At 32.6% G+C, this 15,687-nt stretch overlaps 1 protein-coding gene across 5 annotated transcripts in view; it reads right to left on the bottom strand.

The window, feature by feature from the left end:
- Lnpk (lunapark, ER junction formation factor) overlaps positions 1-15,687 on the bottom strand; it is a 90,083-nt gene that overhangs the window by 16,982 nt on the left and 57,414 nt on the right. For all 5 annotated transcript variants that reach the window (XM_023719214.1, XM_004634735.3, XM_023719213.1 and 2 more), the window contains exons 8-9: positions 15,611-15,662; positions 5,193-5,405 (exon numbers count right to left, since the gene is read on the bottom strand). In XM_023719214.1, the coding sequence (XP_023574982.1) occupies positions 5,193-5,405; positions 15,611-15,662 (265 nt within the window). The remainder of the gene's footprint in view (positions 1-5,192; positions 5,406-15,610; positions 15,663-15,687) is intronic.

Raw genomic sequence — 15,687 nt, 5'->3', positions numbered from 1 at the left:
ATTATGGGAAAAAGAAGTAAACAAAAAAGGTGATACAGATGAATGGCCATTTTGTATCTGTGTATTCAAAATGGTTAGGATAGATATATAGCTACATTCTCTTAATGAATAGAGGGATCTGTTCTAATAGTGTTTGCAAATAGGATATCATGTCTGCATCTTGTACAGCAAATAACCACTAGGAAGAGAGTATGCAATGTGTTAACTATTGAAACTGTCCTCCCAATTTGATTTGAAACTGTCTCATTGCTATTTGTCTCTCAATAAAATTATGGAAAAAAAAAAGACCAGCCTGGGCTGCCTAGTAAGTTCAAAGCCAGCATGTACTATATAACCTGTCTCAAAAAGAAATTGACTTTTTTAGTTTAAGGAGAAAATAAAACCATTTCCAGAAAGATATCTTCAGACCAGATGCTTCAGCTGGAAAATTCCACCAAACATTTGGGGAAGGATATCAATTATACACAAATTTGTCCAGAAAATTAAAAAAGAACCAAGGGGTCCAGTAACATTTTGATACTAAAACCAGAAAAGGATATAGAAGAAAATTATAGGGCTGAAGATGTAGTTCAGTGATGCAGTACTTGTCTAACATGCATAAGGCCCTTAGATTTATCTCTAGCACAAATAAATGGAATAAAAATACATGTCAATACCCCTAGGATAAAATTAAATTACACGCCAATATCCTTAGGATAAAATAAAATCACATGTCAATATCCCTGATGAGCACTGGTATAAAGATTTTTAATAAAATGTTAACAAATCAAATGGGACTACAACTACAAATAAAGATATGTAAAAATATATATAAAACAGTACATGTTCAAAAAAAAAAAAAAACAGTAGGGCTGGACACATAGCTCAGCAGATTAAAGCTCCTGCTTAGGCAGACACAGTGGCTAGGGGTTCAATCCTCAGCTTGCTGTGCCCGTCCCACCCCCGGGTGCGCTGAGACAGCAAATGAGATTGGCCATGGTGGTACGTGCCTGTAATCCCAGTGCTTGGGAGGCTGAAAAACAGCAAGGATCACTACGAGTCTGATCTGTGTAGTGAGACCCTGTAGACCCTGTACTAAATACATTTTTAAAAAAGTACATCTTGACAAAGTGAGTTATATTTAACAAAAAATCAATGTAATTCACTAAGTGAACAAATATTAGAACAAATTCCAATATGAATATCTCAATAAATGCAGAAAGATCATTTGACAAAATTCAGCATCTACTGCTGATAGAAACCGTCAGCTAACTAGAAAGAGACTTGCTCAACCTGAGAAAAGGTATTTATTTAAAAACAAACCTGAGGGCAGGGTGTATAGCTCAGCAGCACAGTACTTGCCTGGCAAGTGCTAGGTCTTGAGTTCAGTTCTCAGTGCATAATAATAATAATAAACAAACCTGGGGTTAACTTCTTGCTAAAGAATAATTGCTTCGCTCCTAAGATCAATAATGAGACAGAGATATCTATTTTCTAAAAAAGGAAAGGATATTTATTTTCATCACTTCTATTTAAAAATGTACTGAAAGTTTAGCTAGTAGAATAAAAAAAAAATAAGTAAAAGGAAGACAGATTGGAAAAAGAGAAACAGAATTTTCTTTATTTACAGACATTATGATTGTCTATGTAAAAAAAAAAGGAAAGACAATAGCACAAATAAGTGAGTTCAGGAACATTAGAGGATATTAAATTCAACATACAAAAATCTAAGTACTAGCTTTTATAAATACTGGCCACGATAAATTCTAAATACTTCATAAAATACCATTCACACAGGCACCAAAATATAATAAAAAATGTGGGAAACTAATCCCGCACTTGGGAGGCTGAAAACAGGTGGATCACTACGAGTCCAATCTACGTAGTGAGACCCTGTAGACCCTGTACCCCTGTACTAAATACATTTTTTTTTTAAAGTGAGAAGCACTAACTCTATAAAACATCACTGAGAAAATAAATGACAAGAAATATTGTATTCACATAATTCACATAGAAGAGACTAATGGGAAATGGAAGAATAATTATTTTAAAGTCTTACTATCTAAAAATAATAAGTCATATACTTAGTATGTGTTTTCCATGTCTGTGTACATAATAAATTTTTATTTTCCTCCTTTAAAAAATAATCAAATGTTATACTCTATAAATTACAACTCTATGACCTTGGAAAGCTGAAGAAAAAAAAAAAAAAGCATTTGGAAGAAGATACTCTTAATTGAGAGACAACACAAAAAACACTGCAAAGACATTAAGAATAACATAAAATATGATGCTTCCCTTTAAAAATAAGACAGAATGAACACTGCCAAAAATACGAATGATTTATTATAGAAAGGGTTAATAATTCATTAATTAAGGTGAGGTTAACATGAAGAAGATCCTAAAACACAAAAGGTCCCTACTAGAATAAGCCTTGCAAAACAAGAATACAATGCTTCAAAATGCCTAGACACAAACATACTCAAGCCTAGCTTTCAAGTAGCAATAAGATATTAATACCTTTAAGGAATAAGAAATGTAAACGTTCTTTATAAATGACTGTAAACACTGTCACTATCTAAAAGAGACATAATTGATACCAAAATTATTGTTATTAGAAAAGAAAGTTTAGTTTCTAGAGCAAATTCTTAATATTACTAATGAAGTGCATGAGATACTGATTATTGATTACTTGTGCTAATCATGTTCCATTATCATTAAAAATAAGCATAAAAGTTGTCACTGTAATTCATTATGATCAAATGTTCAACTTGAAGAAGCATGCCAAATTAGATATTTTTTAGTTTTTTTGGTTTTTGGTTTTTGGTTTTTTAGGGTCTACAGGGTATTCAGGGTCTCACTACTAGATTGGACTCAGTGATCCACCTGTTTACAGCCTCCCAAGAGCTGGGATTACAGGCACACACCATCACACTCAGTCTCAATTGCTGTCTCAGTGCACCCCGGGTGCAGGGCCTGTACGGAAGGACCTGGGGATTGAACCCCTGGCCCCTGAGCCTGCTTGCAGGGACTTTAACCCACTGAGCTACTTGGCCGGCCTGGTATTTTTTTAGTTTAATCAGTATTATCAATTAAACTAAGGGTAATACCAGTGGTGGTAGCACATGCTTGTAATCCCAGCACTTGGCAGGTTTAGGCAGGAATAGGATCACTACAAGTTCAAAGCCAGCCTGGGCTACAATTAGTTCAAGGCCAGTATGAACTATATAGCAAGACCCCGTCTTTAAAGAATCAATCAATCAATCTAATCAACCACCAACCACCAACAACCAATCAACCAACCAACCAAACAACCAAAGGCATTATACATAAACATTCTCCATTAAGCTCCATTCCCAGTTCCCAAATTAGAATTTCAAAGCATTTAATGCAACTTTCACCATATTATTTCACTTCTACTTTTTTTTTTGGGTACTAGGAATCAAACCAAGGACCTTGTGCTTGCCAGCCAGGCACTTGTGCCACTGAGCTATAACCCCAGCCCTACTTCTATATATTTAAAGTGAACGTGTCCACAAAGCAAATGGAACATACAAAAGAATAGATTTCAAAAAAGTATACTAAATCAAACCTGGCATAATAATAACTTTAAATGATACATCTTCACATTCATGCTGCTAAGAACAACAGTAATTAACACAAGCCTTGAAAGCAATCATTGTAGAACACTGGTCATTTTTATATAGCTTGGCAAATTATCAAGTACCTGCTGTTTATTAATTTTCAAACATATGGGCGCTCTGTGGTAATACATATTAAATTGATTCTCTTGCACAAATATGGTAAAATGAAAAAATGAATTAACCAATACTATAATAAATCATTCAACTCATTCATATTTTTGCTAATGTACAATATAAACTGTTTCACACAGAAACTAATAAGAAACTTTAGCAAAATTTAGGTCATTGTTGCTTCTGTAGCCTTGTATATATAATACAGTTTTTATTAGTATATTAGTATATAAGTTGCTATACTTTTATTTCTTTAAAACTGGATTCACAAATGTACATAACTACAAGTTTTCAGCTATTGACACTGTGACTTATAAAAGATGAGCACCTCAATTTAACTACAAAACAACTGAAAAATGGTTAGTTTTTAAGCAATTTAACAAAGTTCATTAAAATAGAACTGTCTGATAGTAATGTCACTACATGTCAAACTTAAAAGCTATGTTCTAAGTTATTTTAAAAGCTGTAAGATTTGTACACATTTTATTTGTAGTCATTTTCCTAATTTGTTTATAAATTAATACTTTTCTAATCTAAAATTTTATGCTGCATTTTTAAGGAAAATAGGCAAAAAATATCTAAAATAAGTAACATTCAGATTTTTATTGATTTTATACATTAATGATCTAATTACCTATGACAATGATTACCTAGCTTCAGAATCACTATATTTTATGTTAATAATTTATCATGAAATATAAAAGTAACCTAAATTAAAAGTATCCTAAAATAAATACTATTAGCATTCAATCATTTAAACAGAAATCCAAATGAAATTATGTGATATGCTAACACTGTGCATTTCCATGTCCCATTCCCACTTCAAACAAAACCCTAGAGGAGTATGCTAAATGTGTGCTCCAGAATGCAAAATCTCCTACAGATACAACACTAAAACAGAATCCAAGAAATAAAAGGCAATGTTAATAGAAGCTTATAAAAAAATCAGAAAATATTAAGATTCTAAGACTTAGAAAAAAAAATCTATAATCTATATTAACAAAATAGTGAGCATTACAATGCAAGAATATTCTTCTTGAAATATGTTATCATATTTAAAACTGTACCTGCAAAAATAAAAATGTGGAGGGATTAGTGAAAAAAAAAATACTTGCCAGAAGTGTTCTCTTTATTCCTATTATATATAAATATAAAGCCATTCTAAAGTTGAATATAAAAAGGTATGTTATATTGTTGACTACAGAATACTACAGTTTTATTGCCATTTAAACAAAGAAGCCATAACAGTTAAATGAGCTCAAGAAATAGGTTTCAGTATCACAAGGTGCCAGCTGTAAAGAGTTATGGCTAATTGAATATGGAACTCCTGCTTAATCAGATAACTGCTCTGCTATTTCCAAATGAAATGCCATTTCCATACTATCTGAAAATGGCCTGTTTTATTGGTAACCAGAGAAAACAATATAAACTGTAAATAACATTAAGTGCTCTGTTTACCCATTCCAGGCACTGAAGTAGCAGGGGATCCAAGACGTCTTAGTAACATGTTTGATGGAAGGCCTGGAGTAACAGTTCTTTCTGGTGGTCCACCAGGGGCTGAAGAATCCTTTGGTGGTCCAGGAGATACTGGAACTTGTTGAGGAGGTCCCTGACTAGAGCTTGCTGGTGCTGGAGAAAGGTTTCTTTGAGCAACTGTTCTCTGACGAATCTCTGAGAAGAGTAAACATACTAGATTTAATAATCAATATTGTATATTGGCCACTATGACCAATGGCATTTATTAAAATACTGTGATATCAAAAGGCACTGTACAGTAAAAATTGCTTATAAGGAATCCATAAATGTAACACTCAAAACAGAATACTAGGTTTGTGAACCTAAATTCAACTGTACGTGTTTATGTCCACATCCATTCATCTACTAATATAAAAATAAATTCAATTTAATAATCACCGAATTATGTTATTATACCTTTCTACATTAAATGTTTGCTTATAATAAAGGAAAGAAAGCTGATCAGAATTAGTGAAAACTCCAAATATTACATTTGTTTTTCGAGATTAAAATCAGTAACTTTAAGAAATAAGTGAATACATACATTCTGGAATTATGGAATTATCTAGGTAGTCATAGAAATGCTGAAAAGGTTTTCTTTACTATTTAGGTAAATCTCTTTTTTGCCAACACATTCAATAAAGAAAAACTTCCAGTTCCCTCACAAATCTTAGCTTTCAGTTACAGAAATTCTATATAAGATTATTTATAACAGGAGTCATCAAATGTACCAAACCCAGATTTCCGTCTGTTTGTGTAGACTTTTGGAAAAGTCTTGCTCTCTTGTTTACAGAGTGTCTACAGCTGCTTTGACAGAGCTTAATAGTAGCAAGAGAAAACATATGGCTCTCAAAGCCATTTACTCTCTGGCTCTTTACAGGAAGTATCTCACAACCCCTACTCATTAATATATTGAATTCTAACATTTCCTATTCCAATCAATGTGTTACTTGAATGTCAACAGTAAGACCTCAAAGAAGCCCCTTACAACTTTTTAATTTTATGTATCATCAAATATTCACAGATTCTGAATTAGTGGCTGAAACTGAAAGTGTTTTATTTAGCATTAATGGTAAAAAAAGATACTTCCTGAAGCAAAATAATTTGGACTTGGACTCCATATGACAAACTTTGATAAAAATGCTCTTGCTATAGCTCTATTGTTCTTAGTCTACCACAATCTAATTTACTAGTTAAGGACTTTGGCCCATACAAAAGTTGGTTGGAATCCTGGTTCTAGCCAAGTGACCTAAGATAGGTTTGAGAAATCTGTTTCTTTATCTGTAAAATTAACTTATTAAATTGAGAATTAGATAATGTGTCTGAACTGACACATTTACTAAAAAGTTATTTCAGATGACAATGATTTTATATAACTACTTTTGGGAGGCCAGATGTCAAGAATTGAACCTCAGGGCTTGTGCATGCTAGGGGATCACTGAGTTATACCACAAATCCCCCCTAGATTTTTCAAATTATTTTACCTATAATTACTAGAATCAACAAATTTGCGTATTCAGTCTCTAACAAAATAAGCTACAAAAATAAAAAATTACAAAATAAATAACAAAATAAGCTACAAAAATAAAAAATTAGAAGCATATTATCATTATATACATGGAACCATAATATTTTCATATTTTCCATGTAGCTTACACAGAAAATCATGTTACCTGAACTAATCATATCCTAACATTTCTTCCATATTAGCTGGTTATCTAATTCTTACAACCAACACTTAATAGGCAGTTACATGTTATAAAAATCATTAAATGTGCAAAAGACACTGGAATCAATAAAACCATATTAAGATCTGATAAGTTAAACTGTTAATTGAAAAATAAATCATTTAAATACAATATCTGTCACTTTTAGACAATTTTTAGGTAATGTATATCTCAAAAATTATACCTTTTATCTACATAAATAAAAGTTTAGCATGTATTAGGCTATTTTGAAAACAGCTATTACAGTTTTACTTCTTGAACAAAGATTTAGGACTGCTTCCTTAGAATGTGCCTCTAATCTATAAAATTTAACTAACATGCTCTTTTATTATTATTCATATGCTACTAAAAGGTGAGGTCCATAACTAGTTGACCAAGGACATCATGTCTAGTAGTCCATAAAAGACATTTAGCTAAGTAAGTCTACATTTAAATATAGGTTATAAAGGATTATTGTATAATGAACAGTTTTAAATAGCTAGCAATACAGTATCAAATCTATATTTAGTAAAATGTTATAAAACATTCTGTAGTCTCAAATTAGAAATATCTAAGATTTATCTATTGATTCTTAGCTATTTAACACATTTTATACTAGTGTAAAGCATCTAGTACTCAGTTTATATTCAGTATTTCCTACACTAAAATGTAAAATACAATCCTCAAAAAAACAATTACAGCTGTAAGCATTGTATATTGATCAAAATATAAGGAGTAATCCATAATGTCAATTCTTGACTAGAAGGCTTAACATTATAGTCAACGATCAATTAATGATTCAACAAATGTCACACTCAAGATTCTACTAGTCTTAGATTCAAAAACGCAAGCAAATAAAATCAAAGTGAGATTTTTTTAAATGATTATGTAAACAAAAGGAAATGAAGTTTAATGATAAAACAGCATAGGCATGAAAAAGATTCTAGATTCTCAACTCAGCTTCTTCATGAGAGTACTTACCCATTGTTGTAAAGATTAAATGACAAAATCAATACAAAGAGCCAGAGTACATGAAAAGCACTTAATAAGCAACAACTATTAGTAGTGCAAATTTAAAGGTTCCAGAGTTTACAATTACATCAACAGCTACGCAATCTATATTTTCTAAAGCAATTATTTAAGTACAATTACAGATAACATATGTACACTGAATGTTTTCCAAACATTGTGGAAAAAAAAAGTGTGTTCATATAAATTACTTGGGGCCGGGGAGAAGGCTCAGTGGAATAAGCACTTCCTTGGCAAGTGCAAGGGCCTGAGTTCAATCCCTGGTTCCGCCAAAAAAAAAAAAAAAAGTGTTCAAACATTGTGAAATTGTGTAAATTTACAACTTACACAAAAATTTAGGTATATAACTCTATTTTGCTATGCAAAAATTGAGGCAAGTATGACCTATAATACAAATAATTATCCCTTATTTAAGTCAACAAAAGCAATCTACCATGTTCCGCAATCTTAATTCCCAGCTCAATACTGATGTAAGTAATTTTAACATTTGAAAAGGATTGCAAGACAATAAATCACTCACAAATTCCCATGTAAAGCAATCCCCTGTCTTAGAACACAGGCACTTTCCTTATAGTGAGTCTCAAATTTTGGCAGATAACATCTTGATGACTCCTCTAACATCCCACTTTCCAAATCTAACTGCCATTAAGCCCTGTCAATCTACTCCTGAATTATCCCTTAAAGTTCTTCTCCTTAACTATATTGCTCTAACTTTACCTACTACAAGCCTTTATCTCTTATCTGCATTAGATAATACTATAACTGATCTCCAGGTTTCAAATTTGCTGTCTTTAATCCATTCTCCATGTTACCAAGAAAAATGTTCTTAATCTAAAATTCAAAGCCTCATGAGTGGTGGCACACACCTGTAAACCCAATACTCTGGAGATTGAGGCAGGAGGATCTCAATGAGTCCAAGGCCACCCTATCTACATAGTGAATCCAGGCCAGCCTGAACTGTTCAGTGAGTCCCTGTCTCAAAAATAGATAGACAGACAGACAGATAGATAGATAGATAGATAGATAGATAGATAATAGATTTTTAATTGAATTAAATTAAAATTCAAAGCCTCTAATGAATTTCTGGATATAACACATAATATAAAGTCTCACTTTATAATGTTGCAGTACAAAGTCTTCCATAAGTTAAGATTTGAATTCTATCTCCTGTTTTGAAGGATAAGAACCTTATCTCTCTTTGTCAGGTATAAGGCACAATTTGCAGTACCTAAAGGCACTACCTTGTACATTTTCTTTACCTGAAGTAAAACTTCCCACTCCTGTTCTCAAAGAAAATCTTTTGACTGATGCCTACCTTCTATACTAGTTGTGGTCCTTATATATTAGACTCCTTATTTACATGTGTATACACCTTTTAATCAAGAGGTAACAGGGAGGAACTGCATCTTGAAAATCTCAGGATGTGGCACAGTAATCAGTACAGAATATGAGCTTAATAAAGGTCTATGAAATAAATCTATTTTCACCTTGCATTGCAATTTTTTATTTTCAACTGCCCATTACCAAAATTCCAGTGTGATAAGCAGAATAACGGCCTCCCAAAGATGTCCATACATCCCCAGAGCTGTATTCATCAGACAAAACCTCAAGCCTGATCAAAACTATCTGCCTATCTCATGCCTATACCTATTCAGGTGAACATTAAAAAAAACCTAGCCATATTTTAATTCATGAGCAGAATATTAAGCAGCCTTTTTCAGACCTCAGCAATTCTATATTTCTCTAATCCATTTATTCTTTCATTGTTCTAGAGAATTATTTCATGCTCCCAACTACACCTCCCCAAACCTCACACTTATTAAGAAATCAGACAACAGGAAGAAAATTTCCTCTACCCACCTAGCTCTACCTCATGCTCTCAGCCCTGATTACTACAGAGGAATTACCACATTCCTATCAAAAGCCAAATTCTCCCTTGGTAAACTAGATCCCTTCTCACCTACTCATGGACCATTCTCAGTTGTCTCCACTCTCTCCTATGTTACCAATTATTTCATGTCTCTTAGGCCATTTCTAGAAACACACAAACATACTATTCTTTCATACAGTATGTTTGCTCACACACAGAAAATGCTTTCTCCTCCAGTCATCCATTTCACTACTTGTGTTTTCTTTTGTGAGTCTGGGTCTTGCAATGTAACCCAAACTTCCTTCAAACCCATGGCAGTTTTCCTGTCTCTGCCTTTTGGGTTGGGATTACAGGTGTATACCACCATGCCTGGCCATTTCTCCACTTTTCCTCAAATGAGTTGTCACCATTGTCTCAAAATCTTCTGCCACCTTTCTTTTCTCTCTCTCTCTTTCTTTCCTTTCTCTTGCTTTCTTGCTTTCTTGCTTTCTTGCTCTCTTGCTCTCTTGCTTTCTTGCTTTCTTTCTTTCTTTCTTTCTGGCACTAGGGATAGTTATAGTACAGCCCCTAGAATCATGGTTTTAATTCTATCACATACACTACTTGGAACACCCAAATATCTCCAGCACATGTAATTCTTGTTGGTTAGACTCATTTAAATGCTTTCTCAAAAGCTCTAGTCATGTGTCTAATAGGTATCTTAAACATACCCAAAATCAAACTAAAGTTTTCTCCTCTTCATCTCAGCCATCTCTTGTCTATAATCTCTTTAAACAGTAACTTCATCTTTGTAGCTACTCCAGCCAAAATCCTTCACATCATCCTTAGCACCTTCTCTGATTCTGTATCTAATCCATGAATAAATTTTGGGTGTTCTACCTTCAAAACATACACAGATCATGTTTAAGTCACTTTAAGTTAGTGGAAGGGGGAATGGAAAGAAATTACATTAAAATTTTTTTTAATTTTTAAAGAAAACATTTCCAGTACTAACAAAGACTCTATCTCCAGTGTTTACCTAGATTACTGCAACAGCTTCCTAATTAGTCTTACTATTCCACCTTTGCTCCTTTTGCAGCTGTGTCTCAAATATTAACCTTCCTTTGAGACATAATATTGTAAATTATGTCAATCCTCTGCTCAAAAGAAAACAAAATGTTAAAAGGAAAAAAAAAAAATCTAAAGGAAAACTGAAGTTGTTACAATGCCCCAGAGTCTACTTCTCTTGCTGCTTCTACCACTCTCCTCCCTGCTCACCCAGTTCAGGCCTACTGGCCGTGCTAATTCCAGAGCATTTTGGACATGCTCAGTGCCTGAGTCCGGGCACTTACTCACTCTTTTGTCTGGAATGGTCTCACAGAGATCTCCTTCAGGTTGACACCTTCACTTTTTTTTCTACTGATCAAATGTTACCTTGCCAATGAGATCTGCACCAATAACTCTATTTAAAACTTCAGTGTGGTTGGGGAATGCAGCTCAGGGGATAGCACCCGCACAAAGCCCACCAGGCTTTGGATTGCATCCTTAGTACCAAGAGAGAAAAAAAAACCAAAACTTAAATCTGCCTTCATTCTAGTCCTCCTTTATTTTCTTCAATCTAAAACTAACTTATTAGGGCCAGCCAAATAGCTCATTGGATTATAGTGCCTGCTTAGGCAGACACAGGGACTGAGGTTCAATCCCTGGTGTGCCATGCTGGCCTTGTCCCTGGGGTGCACTGAGACCCTGACTGAGACTGGGCATGGTGGCACAAGCCTGTAATTGCAGCGCTTAGGAGGCTGAAAACAGGAAGGTCACTACAAGTCCGATCTATGCAGTGAGACCCTGTAGGCCCTGTACTAAATACATAAAATAAATAAATAAAATAAAACTACTTTATTGTCTATCTCCCCCAACAGAAGGAGATACAGTTTTTGTCTATTTTGTTCCCCAGGACCTCTAAAAATAGTAAAGACTTATGGAACATTTACTGGAGAAAATGAATAAATCAGAAATAAAAAGCAAATTAAGTTCTGCATCCTATTAAAACACTGAAAAGAAATTTAATTTCTCACCATCCTTAAATATCTAGATTTCTTTATCTCACAGAATCTATTTAGAAGTTTACAGTATGACAAATTCCTTTTTCATTTAAATCTGAATTTCATTACTTTTAAATCTATAAATCTTTTAGTCTACGATTTCTTTAGAAATAAAATAATTACTAAGCATCTAAGTAGCAAATAAGTCTCTTTTATGTGTAAACATACAGATACCTATTTATTTAATCTTTCATGTAAAATAGCAACCCTGACTCAGATTGAGATAAATTCTCTGTTAAAGAAAAAAGGCCAGGGCAAAGCTTTCAAGGTCATCAGAAACAAAGAAAATCTACAAAACAGTAATAACCAAAAGCAGCTAAAAAGACAATAATATGCAATGTATTAATTATTGAAACTGTCCTACTAATCGGTTTTGGGGAAAAAAAAAAAAAAAGCAGCTAAAGACAGGACAACTGAATATAGTGGAGAATCCAGATGGAAATCTGGAATCACAAAAGGATATCAGATAAAAACTAAGAATGTGAATAAACTATGGACATTATATAACAATAACATACCACACTGCTACACATGTACTACGTGTTAACAGGCAAAACTGTTATAAATGAGAGTTCTGTATTATCTTTGTAATTCATAAATTAAAATTACTATAAAAAAACAAAATTTATTTTAAGAGAGAATTAAGGATAGATGGTTGTCTAGTAACTATGATATCATTTTTAGTGTAAAATCTAAGCAAATTAGAGAATATTATCCTCAAAACTTATAATCAATGTAAGCATAGAAGATATCACTAACAACTCAGCATTGTAAAATAAAAGACAAAATAATTAGATTTATTTTGAGGGGCTGGGGAAATAACTCAGTGGAATAAATGCTTGCCTGGCAAGCGCAAGGTCCTTAGTTCAATCCATGGTACCACCAAAACACAAAACAAATAGATTTATTTTGAAGAGCAGATCTTTTCCAGGGCCAACAGTGTACATATGTACATCATTTTGTACTTTTTTCTACCTTCTGTTATGTTCAAAAACAGGCTAAAGTCAAAATGTAAAATCAGAGACACAGAACAAGCATGAGAGCAGTGCTTCAGCTGCTGACAGTTGACAGAGGCTAACAACTTAAACATAAAATCAATGACTAAGTCACCTATAAAAATTATTTTAAAAACTAAATGATATTAAACAAGATTAAATTAAACAAAGCCAAAGTACAACAAAGTTTAGGTATCACTTTGAATCTTTTTACAATTAAGAAAAAAAAACTTAGAAGAGTGAGAAATACTAGAATATATAGTAAAAGCAATAATTTTTAAAACAAGTTTTAAGCTTATTGAAATCAAAAAATATATTCATCTTTTTATTCTCCAGAGTGTCTGCACATAAATTATCAATACATTTTTTACATGATTCGTTTATAACTAAATGTTGATTCTCTCTAAAAGAATATTCAAAACCAGAGAGAACAGCAAGTTTTCTATAATTACACTATGACACTGGAAGGAAAAACTACTTGGGTTTCAAAAGCTTCTAAGAAACCAAAATTTAAATTCTTGAAACAACTTATATTACCTAAATGCAAAATATCTTATGAATGTTAGTAAAGGGCATCACAAAAGTTTGAGTTTTTAATACAAACTTTCTTAAGCAATAGCAATAGCTTTCTGTAAAACACCACAATTTAAAAACATTAAGGCTATTTTTCTTTGCTCCTAGTATTTTTTACATATTAATACATTTATTATCTCACAGTTACCGTTTCTTCTACACTCAGTGAGAACACTTACATAGCAGTGCTAACTACAGTCACCAAACTGCACATTAGGTTTCTAGAAGTTACATTTATCCACATAACTGAAACTTTTTATCCTTTGACTAATGTGTATCCATTTCCACCACTCATTTTCACCCCTGAAAGCCACTCTACTCTGTGCATCTATGAATTAAACTGAAAATTATTTTTGAAAAAGTAATACTCAATACCCAAAAATTGTTTAGAAATGTGGTCCATAGGCCTAAAAATTTTCTATATTAAACTAGGCATAATCTGTAGAAAAATTTAGTGATTATGAAAATTTCATTGCAAGTATAAATATAATTTATTATAATCATGTAAGCTTTTATCTAACAAGCAATCTTTAAAAAAAAAAACCAGGCTATATACATCTATAAGCCAAAATCCTGCTTAACGATGATGGGGTGGATGGAATTGTTTCCACACAGCCTGTCAACCAGAAAATCTAAAACTGTCTTATTTAATACCATGGCCTTTTGATTATTCATAAAAAGATTTGCTTTTCAAGAAATGTCACTGCAACTTTTTAAAACAGTTTGTAACTCTCTTGAGTTGCAGAAATGGAAGTTATATTTTAAAAAGTAGTAAGTTTTAGGGGCCGGGGAAATGGCTCAGCGGAATAAGTGCTTCCCTGGCAAGTGCAAGGGCCTGAGTTCAATCCCTGGTTCTGCAAATAAATAAATAAATAAATAAATAAAGTAGTAAGTTCTACATTCCAACAAAAGTCCTACAAATTCTATTATTAGGTTCTAGAGAAAAAAACAAAGATGAAAATCAATATAAGCTCAATACTGTTGGTACTGAGAATATTTTATGTAACCATTTCTAAGCTCTTACATAATATTGAATAATGTAATATTGGTGGCTAGTAATGTGATACTACAACCTAAAAAAGAGTATTTTATACATAGTAATTCTATTTTCTTCTCATTTCTAAATTATTGTGGGCTGGGGAGATGGCTCAGTGGAATAAGCACTTCCCTGGCAAGTGCAAGGGCCTGAGTTCAATCCCCAGTTCTGCAAAAAAAAAAAATATTCCCACTTACGTGTCACAGATTGCCAGCACTGTAATTAAATCTGAATTTTTTACAGATTAGTTTTTTACAGATGAATGTCCATTTTGTATCTGTGCATTCAAAATAGTTAGGATAGATATATAGTTACATTCTCTTAATGAATAGAGGGATTTGTTCTAATAGTGTTTTTAAATAGGATATTATGTCTGCATCTTGTACAGCAATTAACCACTAGGAAAAGAGTATTCACTGTGTTAATTATTGAAACTGTCCTACCAATTTGGTTTGAAACTGTCTCATTGCTATTTGTTTCTCAATAAAATTATGGAAAAAAGATTTAAAAAATTAAAAAACACATTTTTTAAAAAAAACACAAATAAATAAATAAATAAATGATTGTATTATTTTCCTAAATAAAATTGTTGAGAAAAAACTTCATATTTGATAGCACTTCATCATATTCTTCAAGAATAAATCACAGGGCTAGTATGCAAGTTAGCTATAGTGTTTGGCTAGCACAGTCAAGGCCCCAAGACTGATGAAGTAAAATAAATCATAAAATGTTAAGACTTTTCATAAGATATTCAAGAGATTATTAATATATGAAAGGGAAGAAATCTCATAAAATATTGGTAAAATTACAAAAAATTAAAGCTAACTACACATTTTAATTATATATTCAATCTCAACAAATATTCAGTATTCTAACTTATTAACATATTCCCATAAAATTAAAATAAAATAAAATTTTCTGCTACCCTAAATGGTATCTCAAATTACAAAGAAAAAGTTAACATAAAAGCATTCTAACTAAGTTTTTACACACCACCAGCACACATGGGAACTCACTTGGGTAAATATGGATCTTCCCAACAGCAGCAGCAGTTTCTACAAAGTTATTTACCTTGTCCAGGTCTTGGAGTCACAGGTGCTCCAGCAGATGGCGGCTCCATCTCCTGTTGATTACAGTAACGTTACCAC

The sequence above is a fragment of the Octodon degus genome, unplaced genomic scaffold, assembly GCF_000260255.1.
Source record: "Octodon degus isolate 3935 unplaced genomic scaffold, OctDeg1.0 scaffold00065, whole genome shotgun sequence".
In the NCBI taxonomy this organism is placed as follows: domain Eukaryota; kingdom Metazoa; phylum Chordata; class Mammalia; order Rodentia; family Octodontidae; genus Octodon; species Octodon degus.
This window is presented reverse-complemented; position numbering and strand designations above follow the sequence as displayed.